Source organism: Leptopilina heterotoma, unplaced genomic scaffold (assembly GCF_015476425.1).
Source record: "Leptopilina heterotoma isolate Lh14 unplaced genomic scaffold, ASM1547642v1 Lhet_120, whole genome shotgun sequence".
In the NCBI taxonomy this organism is placed as follows: Eukaryota; Metazoa; Arthropoda; class Insecta; order Hymenoptera; family Figitidae; genus Leptopilina; species Leptopilina heterotoma.
This window is the reverse complement of record NW_025110838.1, coordinates 1,827,603-1,844,732: the sequence shown is the minus strand read 5'-3', so window position 1 is coordinate 1,844,732 and position 17,130 is coordinate 1,827,603. Positions and strand designations below refer to the sequence as shown.

Sequence of the window (17,130 nt, the reverse complement as noted above, 5' to 3'; positions counted from 1 at the left end):
TTGGTTACTAGCCTCACATTGTGTACAATCAAAATAAAATTGTATCAAAGGGTAAAAAATTTATGAATACTTCTCTATTGCAAATTAAAATTGGTCACTAATTCTTTGTTTGAAAATTTCTTGTCATTTTGTAGTCGTTTCGTTAAAAAAAAAATAATAAACCGAAAGAAAAAAACAACTACAAGTTTATTATTATTAAAATTGATATTACTAATTATTATTATAAATAATATTAATTGTAAAGACAATATAAATTATATTTTTAATAAAAGATCTTAAATTCTTTGTAGAATGTAATATTAATGTAATTAATATTTATTTATTATAATATTATTATAATAATTAATATAATATTATTATTATAAATAATATAATATTATTATTATAAAATTATAATAATTAATTAGGGGAATGTAGTCAAGGTTGGCCTACTGTCTAGGTAGGCCACTCGCGTTTTTTTGTCAAGTTCACTAGCGCCACCTACGCGCATTTTTGTCGAAGCTTGTCTTAGTGAAACCTAACTTTTTGTTCAATTACATTTTCGGAAAATCGAAAATTGTGTTTTCTGTGACGTCGGTACAAAAAAAGCTCAAAAAAAGTTTTGTGCATAATGTGAAAAACCATTAATAAAAGATAAAAAACAAATTGAATCGTCAAGGCAAGTATGCAGAAAATTTGTGGGACTCATGGTTGAAAGGAAAACAAAGTAAAAAATCGAATCCCGAAACGTATTTCTTTTTGTTTACAACAATTCGGTAATGTTACTTACTGTCAAGGTCGGCCACTATGTGTTTAAAATGCGCAAAGTTGAGGACGAGCTACTTCATTTGCAAAAACTGCAATTCTGTATAACTCATAATATAATTGATCATCTTATTAATATTTTTATTTAATTTTATTAATATTTTAGTGCAAAACTTTTTTTTATTTATATTTATTTTTTTATATTGTTTATTGTTATTATTTTGTTATTTCATTAAGTTACAAACTGTAAACAATAAAGAATCAATTTTCCGTAACTCCAAACATGTTATTTTATTTTTTAACGATTAATGCCCTTTGAATTTTAAACATGGCCGACCTTGACTGTAATGGCCAACCTGGACTACAAATTTTTTTTTTTTTAAATCTTTATAACTTTTTCATTTTTAAACCTGTCAATTTACTTTGTACAGAAAAAATGTTCCTATTAAACAGGACTTTCCAACCATATACTTCAATTGTCCAAATTCATTTTTAAAAAAAAGTTATAAACAAAAGTCAAAAAGGTGGCCGACCTAGACTATGTTCCCCTAATATTATTAATATTACTATAATTAATATTAACATTAGTAGAATTAAATAAATATTTCTGGAAGCCATAAATTATATAAATAAAAGATGTTCAAATTCAATTGTTTAGATTCATTAATTAAAATAAATAAAAAAAAATGGATTTAATTTCAATAATATTATTAATTGAAGAATATATTAAAAAAATAATTATATTAAAATATAATTAATATTAATAATAAATAAATTAAATAACAATAAAATTAGTCAGAATTCTCGAATTACTAAACGACTTTCAACTATAATTTAAAGTAAACAAACATTTATTTATTTATTTAATTTTTTAAATTCTACATTTCTTTTTATTTAAAGAATTTATTTTTTTCGTCCCATTTCTCTGTGTGTGAAGTTTTTCAAAATAAAACAAGAGTTAAAAAAAATTTTTCACTCGGGATTTTTAAATTAAAAAAGCGTTAAACGCCGGCGAAATGTATATTTATTAATTATTATTTATATATTTAATACTAAGAAACCAGTGTTTAATAATAATTTGTTCTACACAAAAAAAAGAAACCCCAGATTTCAAGAAATAATTTCTTGTAAAAGTGAAAATTAATCACTTAAATTTGTTAATTAATGATCCAATTTTGGAATGAATGAATGTATTTTTAAAATATTCGATTATAAATATATACATATTATAAAAAAAATTGTTAGTTTCGTACTCTTGTATTTTCTTCTTTTGTATTTTTTAAAAAAATTATAATAAAAATTAAAGAGGACGTTTAAAAAAGCTTGTAAATTTCATTGTCGAGTGTGTAAATAATTGTAACTGTAGCGAACGTCTTTTTTTTTGTTTATTTTTTTAATTGAATTAATTTCAATTTAAATTGAATTAATTTCAATTTAAATTGATGTTAATTTCAATTTAAATCGAATTACATTCAATTTAAGTTGAATATTCAATTTAAATTGAATATTCAATTCAAATTGGATATTCAATTCCCGATAGGTGGGTTTTTTTCACCACGACGCTTTAAATCGTGAGATGAGAAGTGAAAATTTTATTCTAAGAGTACGAAACGTTTAGGAGAATGTTTGTGTAGGTGAAAAAGAAAAAAAAATTGAGTGAGTGAGAGAGAGAGAGAGAGAGAGAGAGAGACAAAGAGAGAAAAAAGAATTCAGTAGACACAGAGCAATGCCTGTGCTCTTCCACAAGGTGGTCATCACACAGATTGGAATCTCAAATTTTCTATAAGACTTTTTTATTTCCTTGCACAGGTTATAGGCTAATATTTAATTTTTAAATAATTATTCTCAGCGAAGACTTAATTTATTGATTTTTTATTTATAATAAATAAATATATATATATTATATATAAAGCATTATTATTATTATAAAATACACGTGTGCGTATGAATACGGGTTTGAGATATATGGAGTAGATTCTAAACTGTGTGAATTGACGATATTTACGTATATAAAGAAAAAAAACAAGAAAACAAAAATGAAAAACAAAAATATATATATGTGTATATTGTACCTAATAATTTATATTCTATATACGGTCAGTCACAAGTCCACAAGCCAAAGAGGCGGAGCTAGTAAAATGGTTCAGATGTTTATTAATAATAATTTAATTATGATGTCTCACTAGGTAAATGGTATTAGAAAGTCTCTAAATTCTCCTCATGGAAATCCGACTGATTTTCGATTCGAATAGAGAAGAGCAAAAAAAATTTTTTTTTTACTTTGCTTTTCTAATTCGAAATAGTAACAATTTTATATTTAATTTGTAAAATACCTCGTTTATTTAATTTCTCAACTCACTGCCTCGAGTTATAGTCACACATATTTTTTTTAAGAGACAAAAAAAATATCGATTCAACTGAAATTTAGCTAAAAAAAATGTACGAAATTTATAATTTATTAACAAAAGAAAAAAAAATTTATTCAAATCTAATCGAGTTAGAAAAAAGATTTAAATTGCAATTTTTTTTTTTGGTTGAATTGATTTTTTTTTCCTGTAAAATGAATATTTCATTTTTTTCCGTGTACATGCATAAAATTTCTACTCTATACTCGCACTGGTGTATTCGTTTTTTGAAAGATATTTTAATGCTATTGTTATTTAACGAAACTGGTGCGAATGTGTGTAGTCATAATTTACCAAATAATAATTACATTGTACGTTTCCTATATAGTTAAAAATATTTTTTCGTAAAACTCCAACGAGAGAGCTCCGTATTGCGCTAGAAAAAACAAAAAAAAAGATAACTGTTTGTCTTTTTAAAAAATCGATTGGAAAAAGAGGGCATAAAAGAAACAAAATTTAATAATCGTTATTCAAAAAAAAAAAAATAAGAAATAAAAAAGGAACGAAAATGTTTTTTCTCATGTCAAAAAGTTTTAACATCAAATTTTCCTTTGGAGAACTATTTATGGAAAAATTATTTGAAAAATAATTTACACTTCAAATTACTTTTCAGTTTTTATTTTGCTGACAATTATTTCAAATGCGAATAGTTTACTCAAAATTTGTTATTAATTAAATTAATCGATTAATTATTTATTTAACTGAATTATATCTATTTTCTGTTAAAACCGGTTTTTTAATTATCATTTTAAATTAGGTATTTAATTAAATTGCGCAATTCATTTTTTACGTAATTAATTAACTTACGCATTTAATTAAATTATGCAATTAATTTTTTACGTAATTAATTAATTTAAGCAATTTTATGATTACCTAATTAATTAAATTACGTATTTAATTAATTATTAAAATGATTAAATTACGCAATCAATTAATTATGTAGTTGATTTAATTACGAAATTGATTACAAATAAAAGAAAAATTCATTTGCACAATCGAGTAATTTGAAGAAAAATTAATTTCAAACCAAACGCAAAAATGTAATAAAATTATTTATTTATTTCTGTTCGATTGGGAAAATTAAATGTTAAAACTTGCTTGTTTTTTTTTTTTAAATTTAAAACGAAAATAAACAGCCTAATCCAATGAAAAATTGTATTTATTGCATTGTATAAATCGTTGTTTAAATCTGTAAAAAAAGAAGAGCTTTGGAGTAATACACTTCAGCATCAATCGCACTTAATCAGAAATAAATTCATTTAATTATTATAATTATATGTTTTTTCTTTCTTATCCTAATATTCCCCAAAAAATTCCCTCTGATTGGAAATGAATATTTTTGGTAATTGAAATTCTACTCAAATGAGTTTAGTAATTGTTTGTAATTTTTTATATAATTTTTTTTAAGAAGATTATTTAAATTTATTATAATTACTATAATTACACTTGAAAAAGTGTATTTGATTTAAATAATTACTTGTCTATTTTCAAATAAATATTTATTTGAATCAAATAATTTTTATTTAAATTTGAAGCAAATATTATTTAATTGACTCGAATAAAAATTATTTTTAATTAAAGAAAGAATAAAAGAAGAAATTATTTTATTTAAGTAAATATTTAATTAGCATTAGTCAATTAATTGCTTATTTGACTTAAATAATTTTTTTCCAGTGTACTATTAATATTGTTATTTTATTATTACTTTTTATTATTTTAACCATCAATTTTTTTTTATTATTATTACTCTCTATTATTGTAATTATTAATATTTTTCATGTTTATTATTATCATAATCTAATTGTCATTTTTTCTTACTTTTTATTATTATGGATAACATATTCATTCATAAAGTTTGAATACGTTTGAATTTTTAAATTTTCGGCCAAATGTGATTAATTTCTACATTATCATTTGTCATGATAACGAAATCATTTTTCTAATACAGGAAATATTGACTGAAGGTAATATTACCAACTGTAGGTATTCTTACCAACTGATGGTAATCGCACCTTCAGTCGGTATATGTACCTACAGTCGGTATACTTATCCATCGTTTGAAAATATTACCAACAGTAAATTAAACTCACTTCTTTTCTCTCTTCCAATTTTCGAATTAATTTTATATATTGTAAATTTACATAAATAAATTTATAAATAAATTTTTACTTCTCTATAAATTTCTCATAATAATATTAAATTTTTTGCATCCAGATCCACTAAAAGAACACTCGGATTTTTACATCAACCCAAAAGAAAGAAGTTTGACCAATGAAGGTCGATTCGTTCCATTGATGGTAAATAGAAAGTCTCAGGATAAAATGTTGGTAAGATAGTTATTTTTCAATTCAAGTTTTTTATCGACAAAATTGTCAGCAAATAGTTTTTACTTTAATCATGAGATTAAATTTCTAGAAATTTACTTAACCATTAGACAGTGACTTTTGAGAAAAAATGTATATCGACCTGTGAGAATTTATTTGCTGACAATTTTACGAATTGTTACTAAGTAAATATTCCCTTCCGACATAAAATGTATTGATTAATTTCTAATATTAATTCCCCCTGAAATTTTATTACTAGCTCCTTACTATCAATTCTTGCAGTATATTTTTTTTTTAGGTGGATATCAATATTTATTTTATCCTTTTCAATCAAAAAGAGGAAAAATAATAATTGAACATTTACGACCCTTTTTGGATTTTTATTTTTCTCAAAAATTCATAAATTTTAAAATCCATCCGCAATTTTGTAGAAAATATGTTTTTTTATCTACAAAAAAATTACCGAATAAAAAAATTGAATTTAAAATGTTTGAAGAATTTTTTTTTGTTAATTGTTTTTATGTTCAAAAATGCTAAAAAACCATTGTTATAAAAATTTTTTCCATCTAATTTTAAAAAATTATGATTTGAAATTATTTAAAGAAATTCTTTAGAGAAATTTAGAGAAATCTCAACAAGAGAATTTTAATATAAAAAATTGAATAACAATGGTATTTTTTAGCATTTTTAACCTAAAATAATTTTTTTTTCTAAAACAAAATGCTTCAAACATTGTAAAAATCAATTTTTTCATTCGGTAATTTTTTTGTAGATACAAAAACATATTTTCTACATAATTACAGATGGATTTTAAAATTTATGAATTTTTGAGAAAAATAAAAATCCAAAAAGTGTCAGAATATGTTCTGATCATTGATTTCCTATCAAAAAATAACATTAAAAATAATTTTATGGAAGAATTAAATCATTTTCTTGATATAGTTTAAAATGTCCAAGAAATGTCCAAGATAAAATACAATTAATTATTAACAAACTGTTAATATTAAATTTAAATATTAATATTTAATATTATTAATATAATATTCATTGTTAATATTAATAGCAATAAACAATTAATAATATAATTATGACTATAATTAATTATAAATAAAGCGATAACATAATTATTATTAAAGTTTTTTTTCAACTAACAAGCCCACGATTTGATTAATGTAATTAATTCATAATAATGTATTAATATTAATATTAATTATTAAATAATTATTAATGTTACCTAATATTATATTAATACAATATTAATATAATAATGTTCAAATATTAATATAATAATGTGTTAATTAGCGTTTTAATGAAAATAATATCGAATTTTTAATTGTATTTTCCAAGAAAACTAAGAGAAGGCTAATATACTCAAAAAATGAATTCAAAGTAAATAATATAATCGTTTGAGATTACATCTTTCTAGGTAAAGTGCAAAAAACAACTTTCCGGGCCCTCTGTTTAATTCTTGAGATACTGTGTTTACATTCGTTTGGGGTCAAAGTCGAATTGTATCGATGGGAGATCACATGAAATTTTGTCCATAATAGAGAATAAACATTGAAACTCACTTTTAATGTGACAGTCCTCCTGTTAGTTTCGAGCGTTTTGATATTGCTGTTCGAAATTTCTATAAATCGCGTTCTATTCGGTATTAAAAAAAACAAGCAGTGACTTTATCGTGTTTTTTGAAATTAAAAAAAAAGTGAGTGTCATTTTCTTGAATTTGGCGATCGTCAAGTTTATTTTTGGAAAGGTGGCAAATACACAAAGTTTATATGGTAAGAGTTTTTTTCTCTTTTGAAAATTATTACCTAGTGAAAAATTACTAACACTAATAAATTATTAATTTTATCATGAACAATGAGAAAGAAAATTATTAATTAAAATTCTTTTTAATCAAACATATATAATTATATAATTATATATAATATATTATATATTATAATATTATTATTAATTATATTACTATTATATTTTTATTTATAATATTTTTTGACTCAGCAACAATTATTGAGTTAACCCTGCAATATTTTGACTTTTTTTACCTTCTTAGGTTTTGTATATGTATATTATATAATATTATGTAAATAATATATTATATAAATATATAAATTATACTTTAATATTTTAAAATATTTATTTCAATATTTCATAATTATTTGTTAATTAGTCGATTTTTGGAAGACAGGCGAAATAAAAATATAATTATAATAAATAAATTATATAAGTAGGTTGAAAATTCTAAATCAAGTTTAATATAATTTTTCTTGTTCTTTAGGATAAATAAAGAGACGAAACATTGTCACGTGAGTAATTAAAGTTACATAATTAATTATAAATTTTACCCACGCTTATATACATAACTTAAAATTTGATTTTCATATTTTTACATTTGTAATGTTCCTGTATTAATAATAAAACAGTTACTAATAATTTATTGTAAATATTGAACATTTAAACATTTATATAAATAAAATTATATTAATCATATATAAAATATAATTATTTATAATTATTTATCATCAAATATTTATGTTACTGAAAGAAATTATTATTGTATAGGTATATAATTATTAATTTTTAAATTTCTTTTAGAATGGCGAAAAAACAAGACAAAATAATTCTTAACGGAAAATGTAAGTTTCCTACCTATTGGGAATCTTACAAAGATTACATGAATGATAATTCGAAAAATATAATTAACATTAAACAATTTAGGAGATTTAGTATAGGTTAGTAAACCTTGATTTTATTATGTTATTATAACATTATTTTTTGTTTATATTTTATAATAACTATTTCATTACAGTGTTAAAGGATAATGATAATTCAAATTTAATGAAATTCGTCAAAATGTGCCTTCACGACAAATCTGAAATGATGTTTAATTTTTACATAATTATTTCACAAATAATTATTCTTAATATCAATGAGACAATTGAAATCCCGATTGAGAATAAAATATTAGAACGTCTAATTAACGATGCAGGAATCATTGAATTACCATCAAAAATAAGTCTGTTTTTCGCAATAAAATTACTTAATCGTGAGCAATTAGATTATCTGCTTAAAATTGGAAATAATAAATACGGATTTAAAATTCCAAATGACGAGTACAGAAAATTCATAAGTAATCCGGAAATAAAAATACCATATTCCTTCACCAATAAAAATAGAAAGGAAATTCATCGAGGGGACAATGGATTATTTTTTAATAAAAGAGAAAAAAATTTAATGGATTCTCCGATTATGCTGAAATTATTCTTACGAGCTGTTTTCTATTATTTCAAGGAACTTGAAATTAAATTATTAGAAAAAAAAGTAATTAGTACCTGCATTTTGAGAGACATTGCAATTCGCACGGCAGGGAATATGCACCATAACGTGGCAAGTTCAAATAATAATTTCTTGGCTGTCATAAATTTCTTTCTTCATTCCAATGTTAATGATTTAATAATAACAATAAAGTATTTCGACAGTACTTTTGAAAATGAATTGAAACAAAGAATTTTATTCAAACCAATTGAGATACAATCCAGTGAATTAAATCATTATTTTGATAGTTCAAATGATTTAAATTATTTTCAAGGGTATGATAATGAAAAATTATACAAAATCAATTTAAATGAAACATTCATAAATTGTAATCCATTTGGAGGTGTAAATTTATTTTTTGGAAAACAATTTCCACAAAAACATGAAACAAATAAGAGAAATAATTCAGATCCATTATTTACAATGAATTTACAAAGGAAAATAAAAACAAGTAAAGGTAAATAAATAATTTATTATTATATTATTATATTATAATTTCTACCATAAATCAGTTAAATCGTCATTTATGTAATAATACTTGGATAATAATAATAATAATAATAATAATAATAATAATAATAATAATAAATATCCATGTTGTACATAAATCAAAATTATTATAATTTTACATTTAATTTGTAAATCAATTTATAGCTCAAGAAACTGAAAATGAAAATTCGGACAAAGATCGTGATATTCATCAAGAATCAAATTCAGTACCATTGAAAAAGAAGAAGTCTAATGGTAAGATTTTATATTCATAATTAATGGACTTAACTTTAATTATAATTAATTCCAGGTAGTAAAATAATAAATAATTTTAATAATGCACGATAACAATTGTTATCAATACATGACAAAATGTTATTAATTACAATTTATTTAAAAAAAAGTAAGAAATAATTTTTAATTAATAATTTAATTTAATTTAATCTAATCTAATTTTTATTAATAATTATAATAATATAATACAACTATTTATATAATTATAGATGTAGAAAATAATCATCAAAATTCAATGGATTTTTGTGATCGAGAAAAAGAAACTGATCTAGACTCAAATGGATCATCAACAATAAATAATGAGAATAATGGTTTGTTTGCATAATAATTATTTTTATGACTGATTATAATTATTTTATTTTTGTTAAAAAAAATAAACATTTTATTAACAAAATGTAATAATAAATAATAATGTAATAATATAATAATGTAATATTAAATCACATTCTTTTTATACAACAATAGATCGAGAAAATGAAGAGCAACTATTAATTGATGATCTGACCAGAGAGAATGATATTAATGAAGAATTATATCCACCGCCAATGAAAAAAAAGAAAACGAATGGTAAATTTACAAATTTTCACTACATTCAGTTAACATTAATTAGAATAAGTTATTTTTATTTTGTGAATAAATATTTTTTTAAGAGATATATAATATTAAAAATTACTAAAAAAAATAATAATTTATTGAATAAATTTCTGTTAAAAATTTAATTATACAATATTAATTAATAAAAAATTTTTTTTAAATATAAGCAAGATAAAACAAATTAGAAATAAAATTAATTTAATATTTAAAATTTTAAATCTTAATTAATATGTAATGCAGTTAAAATATTTTTTTTATATTTATATACTATCATTTTATAGTTCATATAATTACATTGACATAATTACCTTGACATAACTATTTTTAAGTAATAAAACGAAAATGTACCAAAACTATAATTAATATATATAAAATTCATTATTTTTTTTTAATATAAGTGTTTTTTTTTTGTAAACATTAATAGATGGAGAAATTAGCAATCCAAACATGAGTGTTGATTTGATGATACAAGATGATATTAACCAGGAATCAAATTCTTTATTATTATCAGAATCATATGATCATGTGCAATTAAAAGAAACTCATCAGGAATGTTCACATGAAAATACAGAAAATTCTTCAAATGGTAGGTTATAAATATATATTTTAACTTTTAATTAAAAAAATATTTTATTAAAACAGTTTAAATAATCATAAAATTAAATAAGTATTTCTAAAATATTATTATATGATTGTTCTAATATTTTACGTATATATAATTATTTAACATTTTACTTTAATATTAACATGCTAACATGTTTTTAATATTAACATGTTAACATGTTTTTAATATTAACATGTTAAAAAAATTAAATTCTCTCTAAATTTGAATTAGTTAAATTTTACTGAAAATCAGTTAAAATTGTTACTAAAATATTAGTCATTTTTTTAAAACTAATTTTTAGTAAAAATTCACTAATTCTATACGTGAAAAATTTAAAAACAAAATTTAAAAACAGAATTTAAAAAATCACAACTTTAAAATTGAAAAACAAAATATTTTTTATGTATTTAAAATTATTTAACACATTGTAATAATTTGTTTTAAATATTATTATACTTAAAATTTTAGAAATAGTTACGTCAACAAATGATTCTTCAAAAAATACCCAATTATCGACATATGAGGAAGAATTAATAGTACCAGAAATAGAGACCAACATGAAAGATGGTATGTTTTACTTTGATATATTAATATTTCCAAGCAGTAAAATTTTTATTTTTATTCATTATAATCTTTTGTACAATTTCAACAATTTTAATAAAAAAAAAAAAAAAAAAAAAAAAAAAAAAAAATGCACAAGTATAATAATTTAAGATTTTTACGTACACCGAAAATTAAATTATTTTCATTTAAATCTCAGATTACTTGTTTATTATAAATTTTACTGTTCTTCACTTCGTCTTTCAGTAAAACTGACATAAGACTATCTCTCTTCAAATAAGGATAAATATTTACTTTCATCAAATAATTTTTTATTGAATTAAAATTTTATTTAACTATTATTAAAATTTCTATCAATAAATAATAATTAATAATTATATTTTTCTAGAAATTAGATCTGAGAACTTACAGAAGGAATGTGAAGAGGAAGTTATAATTATTTGTGATAAAAATGATAAACAAGAAATTGAAATTATTGGTGATTATTCTTATATTGTTTCACATACTATTTATTTTAAGAATAAAATAATATAAATATTATTTTAATATAAAATTTATTATCAAAATACGTTTGAAATGTGATTTATAATTTTATGTATTTAAGTTAATTAATATTAATTAACAGATATCATTTCAAACTTAATATTAAACATAAATAATTAATTTTACAATTATTTACAGAAGTAGATGATGGAGACAATGAGGTCAAAGGGAATTTAATAATAAAAACAATTCATTATTATAAGAATCAGGATTCATTCTTCGATGACATAAATTCATCAGTTACCATGAAGCAATTATTACATTATTTCTCAAATAAAAACATTATTTCAAATAATTTATTATTAACTTCAAAAGGAAAATATTATTCATCAGAATGTAGAATATCGGCAAATACAATTTTCGGACAGTTGGTTAACGATTCAATAAATGATGCAAAATTTTTGTTTAATATCATAATTCCAAATAGTGAAGTTACATTCACTTTAAAAAACCAATTTTTATTATGTAAAAATGGAAATTCAAAAATTTTTATTTCTAGCATATCTTCCGAAAAAAAGTTTTATCTAGTTTCGACAAAAATCATTGAAAGTGGTGATTATATCATTATTAACCTTTGAATAACTTTGAATTCACTGTAAGCAAAATATTTTTTGAAAGAAGAAATATTGTAAAATAATATTATTTATATATTAAACTAAATGCGTTACATTATTTAGTTATATACGATTGAAAATAAAATATGTAATAAATGTTAAATATTATATTATAATGTTATAAAATTAGAATATGATTAATAACAAATAATATAATTGTAATTAATTATTGTAAGCAAATAATATATTAAATAATATAAATATATATAAAATATTTTTCTTAATAATATTGTATTAATTATAATGTATAAAGACAACATTTTTAATAAAAAAAACTTTATTCCTGAATTCTCGGACGAAATCCACTGAATGTTTTTGTGAATATATATTATAATAATTACACATTGAGGGTAACGAATAAAATAAAGAATTATTTAATTTTCTCTTTTTTATCATTTTTTATTATTAACCCATGATATCAATAATATGTTTCTGTATTTCATATGCGTGTAATTACAGATTCATTTTAAATTGTAATATGTATAATACTTATGTATAATTCTACCATATGTCATCTTATATAATACTCATATTTTCAATTTATTACAGTTCAATATATTATAGTTAATAAATGCAATAAACTGCATTATTTGCGAGATAATTTTTTTAAGGTGTTTCTTTGCTCTCGGCCACTATTCCTAAATTCGTGTCAAGTAAATAGGAAGTCAATTTACAGAATTACAATATTTTGTTTTTTTTTTCATTTATATTTTTCATTTATATATTTGTTTTTTTTTTGTTTCATTTTTATCAGCCAAACTTTAATGTTTCAATTATCTTTTTTTTCTCTCATTACGCATTTTGACACTGTTTTTTTTTGTTCATTTATTTATTTATTTATTTTTATCGCAAGTACCAACTAACGTGACGGCGTTAATAAATCAAACGAACCTCGCTAATCATTCTTATATATCTTATTCAAATGAAAAATTACTTTTCAAACACAATATATTATTAATGCCACAAGAATATATATATTATTATAATAATCGGTCCTTTAAATATGGTGTTTAGGACAGTATAAAAAATAAAATTTCACGAGGCACATTTATTTGCGTGAATACATATATATTATGTATATAAAATTAATAATTTTCTTTTTTGTCTTTGTTTTTTTTCTTTGTTCTCTTTTTTTTCTCTTTTGGTGAATTTGAAAATTAATGCTGATAAAAGAAAATTATAGATATATATATATAGTTTATTAGGTTTTTGCTTTTAAAGGAAAAGTTTTTACTTTCGGTGCAAATTTTCAGTATGTTTTTTTTTTCTTTCGTTTTTGTGGTAATTCTTTAGAAAATAGGTATAAATAAACGCAGGCTCTTAATAAAAAAGACGCGACGAGAGGTTCATTAGATTACACACTTTTTCGGTATAAGGATAAATCGTTCTCGTTGTTGACGTTTTTTTTTTTTTTTTTGTTTTATTTTTATATCATTATCGTAACATTTAGTTAGAGATGTAAAATTTAATTGTTTCATTGTTAAAAGTCCTGCGCGTGTTGTTATTGCATTTTTTTCTAATAAATAATAATCTCACAACACTACATAATAGGTAAAATTATTTCCTAATTTACTCAAAAATTTTAACTTCAACTAATTTTGCTCTTAACGTTCCCAATTTTTCAATATTGTAAATTAGTACTTTAATTAATTTAAATTAAAAATTACATTATCTTCAAGAAATGAATTTAAACAATAAGTAATAATAATTAATTATAATTCTTTATAAAATTTGATTAATTTTACACAGGTATTATAATAGCACCAAATTATATTATAAATAATTTGTTACCCATATAAAATTAATTGATTCTGTAAAAGTTAACGATATTAATTTTAATAAATAATGACAATAGTAAATAATATAGAAACAATAAATATAGTAATAGTGGTAATAATAATTAAATAATTAATAATAATTAAATAATTAATAATAATAAAATAATTAATAATAATTATTTGAATTATTAGAATTTTCGTTTTTAATAAATTATAAATTAAAAAGAAATTTTATTTTAATAAAATAGTGAGAATAAAATTAGTCACAAAAGGTACGAATAATAAAATTTTAAATAACAAGCAGAGTAAATGGAGAAAAATAATTAAACATTTAAGTAGAATCGAAGGGAAGAGTAAAATAGTTTTTTCGAGTGTCGAAAGAATAAGCGTTAAGTATATAGAAGAAGAGAATGATGAAGGAGACAAGAGAAGATCATTATTCAAAAAGCATATATTTATTTTAAAATATTCTCGTCAGATATATATGCACAGGAGAATGAAGAAAAAAAATTGAATATCTAATGAGAGGAATAATATTTATTTAATAAAATGAAAAATTTAAAATAATGAAGGAAGAAATTTTCACTTTGAACTAATGACAGTAGAAGAGAATATGAGAAAGAACATATATATATAAATATAAAATTCAAGAAAAAAAATATATACATTTTTTTCTTATATTTTATATAGCTATATATATTAGAAAGGCATTATGACAAATAGAGAAAAACTGAATAAAAAGAGCTCTACAGATCATACAGACTTTATTTGTATTTTTTTTTTAAGTCGTTAAGACAAAAGTGTGCTTTTTTCTGTTGAGAATTAGGTTTAAATTATACTTAGGCCCTATAAGTAGTATGCGACGTTATCTTAATATTTTCGATAGAATCGAGTTTCTTTTCTTTTTTATTTTGGGATGGAACTGAGCCACATTCACTTCTCATTATTTAGCAATTATCGTTTTACGAATTAAGCGACGTGTTTTTTTTGTTAAATTCTCAAATATACATTTTACGCTAGAAGCTAGAGAAAGAGCGGGTACAGTGATTTAGTTTCATATAATCTACGACGATTAATTGTCCAGTTTGATCCTCGAGCTTTTTTCACCTTTTTTTATACTTTTTTAATAATTTTTAATACTTTTTAATACTTTTTATTACTTTTCTCATAAGATTTCTGTTTTACTATTGTAAACTATTTGAGTAAATTTACTTTTTTGGAGAAATTTGAAATTTTTTAGTTTCTTGGTTTGAGGAAAATTTTTTGTTTATTTTGTACAATATATAGAATTGGGGAAAGAAAAAAATTGAAGGACAAAAGAAAATGAAAAGTATTGTTTCTTTTTCAGATTCTTTTTGGAAAAACATTGAGCTCGAGGATTATTTGAAGCTGAACCTATTAAGTCTAAATCCACTACCATAGACAGAGCGTTTATTAGATCTGGAACGAACATTACGATAGGTGAGTTAGATTTTCAAAAGCATATTATTTTGTTCTTTTTATTCTTTGTTGTTGTTTTTCTGTGCGGACGAAAATCCTACTGTTTCTTAAAAAATTGTCCATGAATTTAATACAATTTTTGTTTTGAACTTTTAAAAATTTTGAACTAGGTAAAAAATTGATTAATTTTTTAAATTCACTATTTTCTTTTTACTAAAATTTAAAAAAGGAAACGGAGATAAGTAAATTCTTTTTGCACTGTTCTTCAAAAAATTTTCAATAAGTTTTTAACTATAGTTAATTTTAAATAATGTTTTAGTTAAACTACATTTTTAATAATCTTTTAGTTAAAATTCATTTTTAATAATTTTTAATAATTTTTAATAATCTTTAATAATTTTTAATAATTTTTAATAATTTTTAATAATTTTTTGTTTAATCTTTAATTGTTAACTCATTTCTATATTTTCTTTTGTGCCTGCGAAAATAATTATATGTGTGACTTCATTTCTTTACTGGAAAATTGCTATATAGAATTTTCTAATCTCTGCATCGTGCAGTAGAAGAATTTTACGGTCAGCAAAGTGTTTTTTAAATCTGGGTATTAGTAGTAATAGACAGTCTCAGTCAGACAAAGGGATTTCAAAATGTCTGGGAAATTTTATCACGTCTGAAGTAAAAGACAATCTTTCGTGTGAAAAAACAATTTTTCAAATCTTATAATTTTTCTTGCTAGTAGTGAAAGAATAGAATTTTAAGTGGTAATGTCATTTTTTGGTCAGACATAAAGACTCATTATGAAAAATTTTTCTTTAATTAAAATAAAAGTCAGTTTTAGTCCTCTAAATTAGAAATTTATTTGTCAGTCTCTTCATTGGCAGTAGAAAAGTCGGATTTCAGTCAGACGAACTAATAAAATCTCTAATATTCATGAATTTAAGTAGTGAAAGTCAATTTAGAGTCTGACATTTAATTTAATTCAATTTCAAGACTATAAGTAGTATAAGTCAGTTTTAGTCAGACATTAAAATTTGTAATTACTCGTTTTTTTGTTATTAGTAGTGAAAAACATATCGAAATTTTGCAATTCTGATGAATCTAAATAGTAAAATTGAGTCTTAGGCAAACTGATTTCGTGAGTGTATTTCGTTTTCTGTCTGTCAAATTTTCAAATTTCAAATTTTTATTTTTACATTTTTTGAAGTAGTGGCGAAAATGCTTTATAAGATTTGCAAGTAATACATGTCAATCATAGTTAGACAAAATTTAAAATACTCCAAGTAGTACATGTCAGTTATACCCAGATGTAATTTAAAATACTCCAAGTAGTTCATGTCAGTTATAATCAGACAAATATTTAAAAAAAACCAAGTAGTACAAGTCAGTTATAGTCAGACAAAATTTATAATTTTTTGTTTTTTC

At 21.3% G+C, this 17,130-nt stretch overlaps 2 protein-coding genes across 3 annotated transcripts in view; both read left to right on the top strand.

Annotated features, from left to right (window-relative positions):
* The window catches only part of LOC122510302 (protein rhomboid-like), a 193,524-nt gene extending 177,600 nt beyond the window's left edge, over positions 1-15,924 (top strand). The window contains exons 7-8 of the transcript XR_006302430.1: positions 5,364-5,476; positions 15,617-15,924. The gene's annotated coding sequence lies outside the window, so the exon portion shown is untranslated. The remainder of the gene's footprint in view (positions 1-5,363; positions 5,477-15,616) is intronic.
* Positions 6,982-12,589, top strand: LOC122510290 (putative uncharacterized protein DDB_G0282499). 2 transcript variants are annotated; one of them, XM_043624828.1, is made up of 11 exons: positions 6,982-7,254; positions 7,755-7,782; positions 8,072-8,208; positions 8,286-9,248; positions 9,446-9,535; positions 9,784-9,885; positions 10,040-10,141; positions 10,593-10,754; positions 11,241-11,339; positions 11,722-11,811; positions 12,018-12,589. In XM_043624828.1, the coding sequence occupies exons 3-11, from the start codon at positions 8,073-8,075 to the stop codon at positions 12,452-12,454; spliced, it is 2,181 nt and encodes a 726-aa protein (XP_043480763.1). In that variant the 5' UTR covers positions 6,982-7,254; positions 7,755-7,782; position 8,072; the 3' UTR covers positions 12,455-12,589. The 2 variants fall into 2 exon arrangements, with proteins under 2 accessions (XP_043480763.1, XP_043480755.1); XM_043624820.1 differs by having other exon boundaries at positions 6,984-7,255; positions 7,756-7,782; positions 12,015-12,588.
* Positions 15,925-17,130: the final 1,206 nt, after the last annotated feature.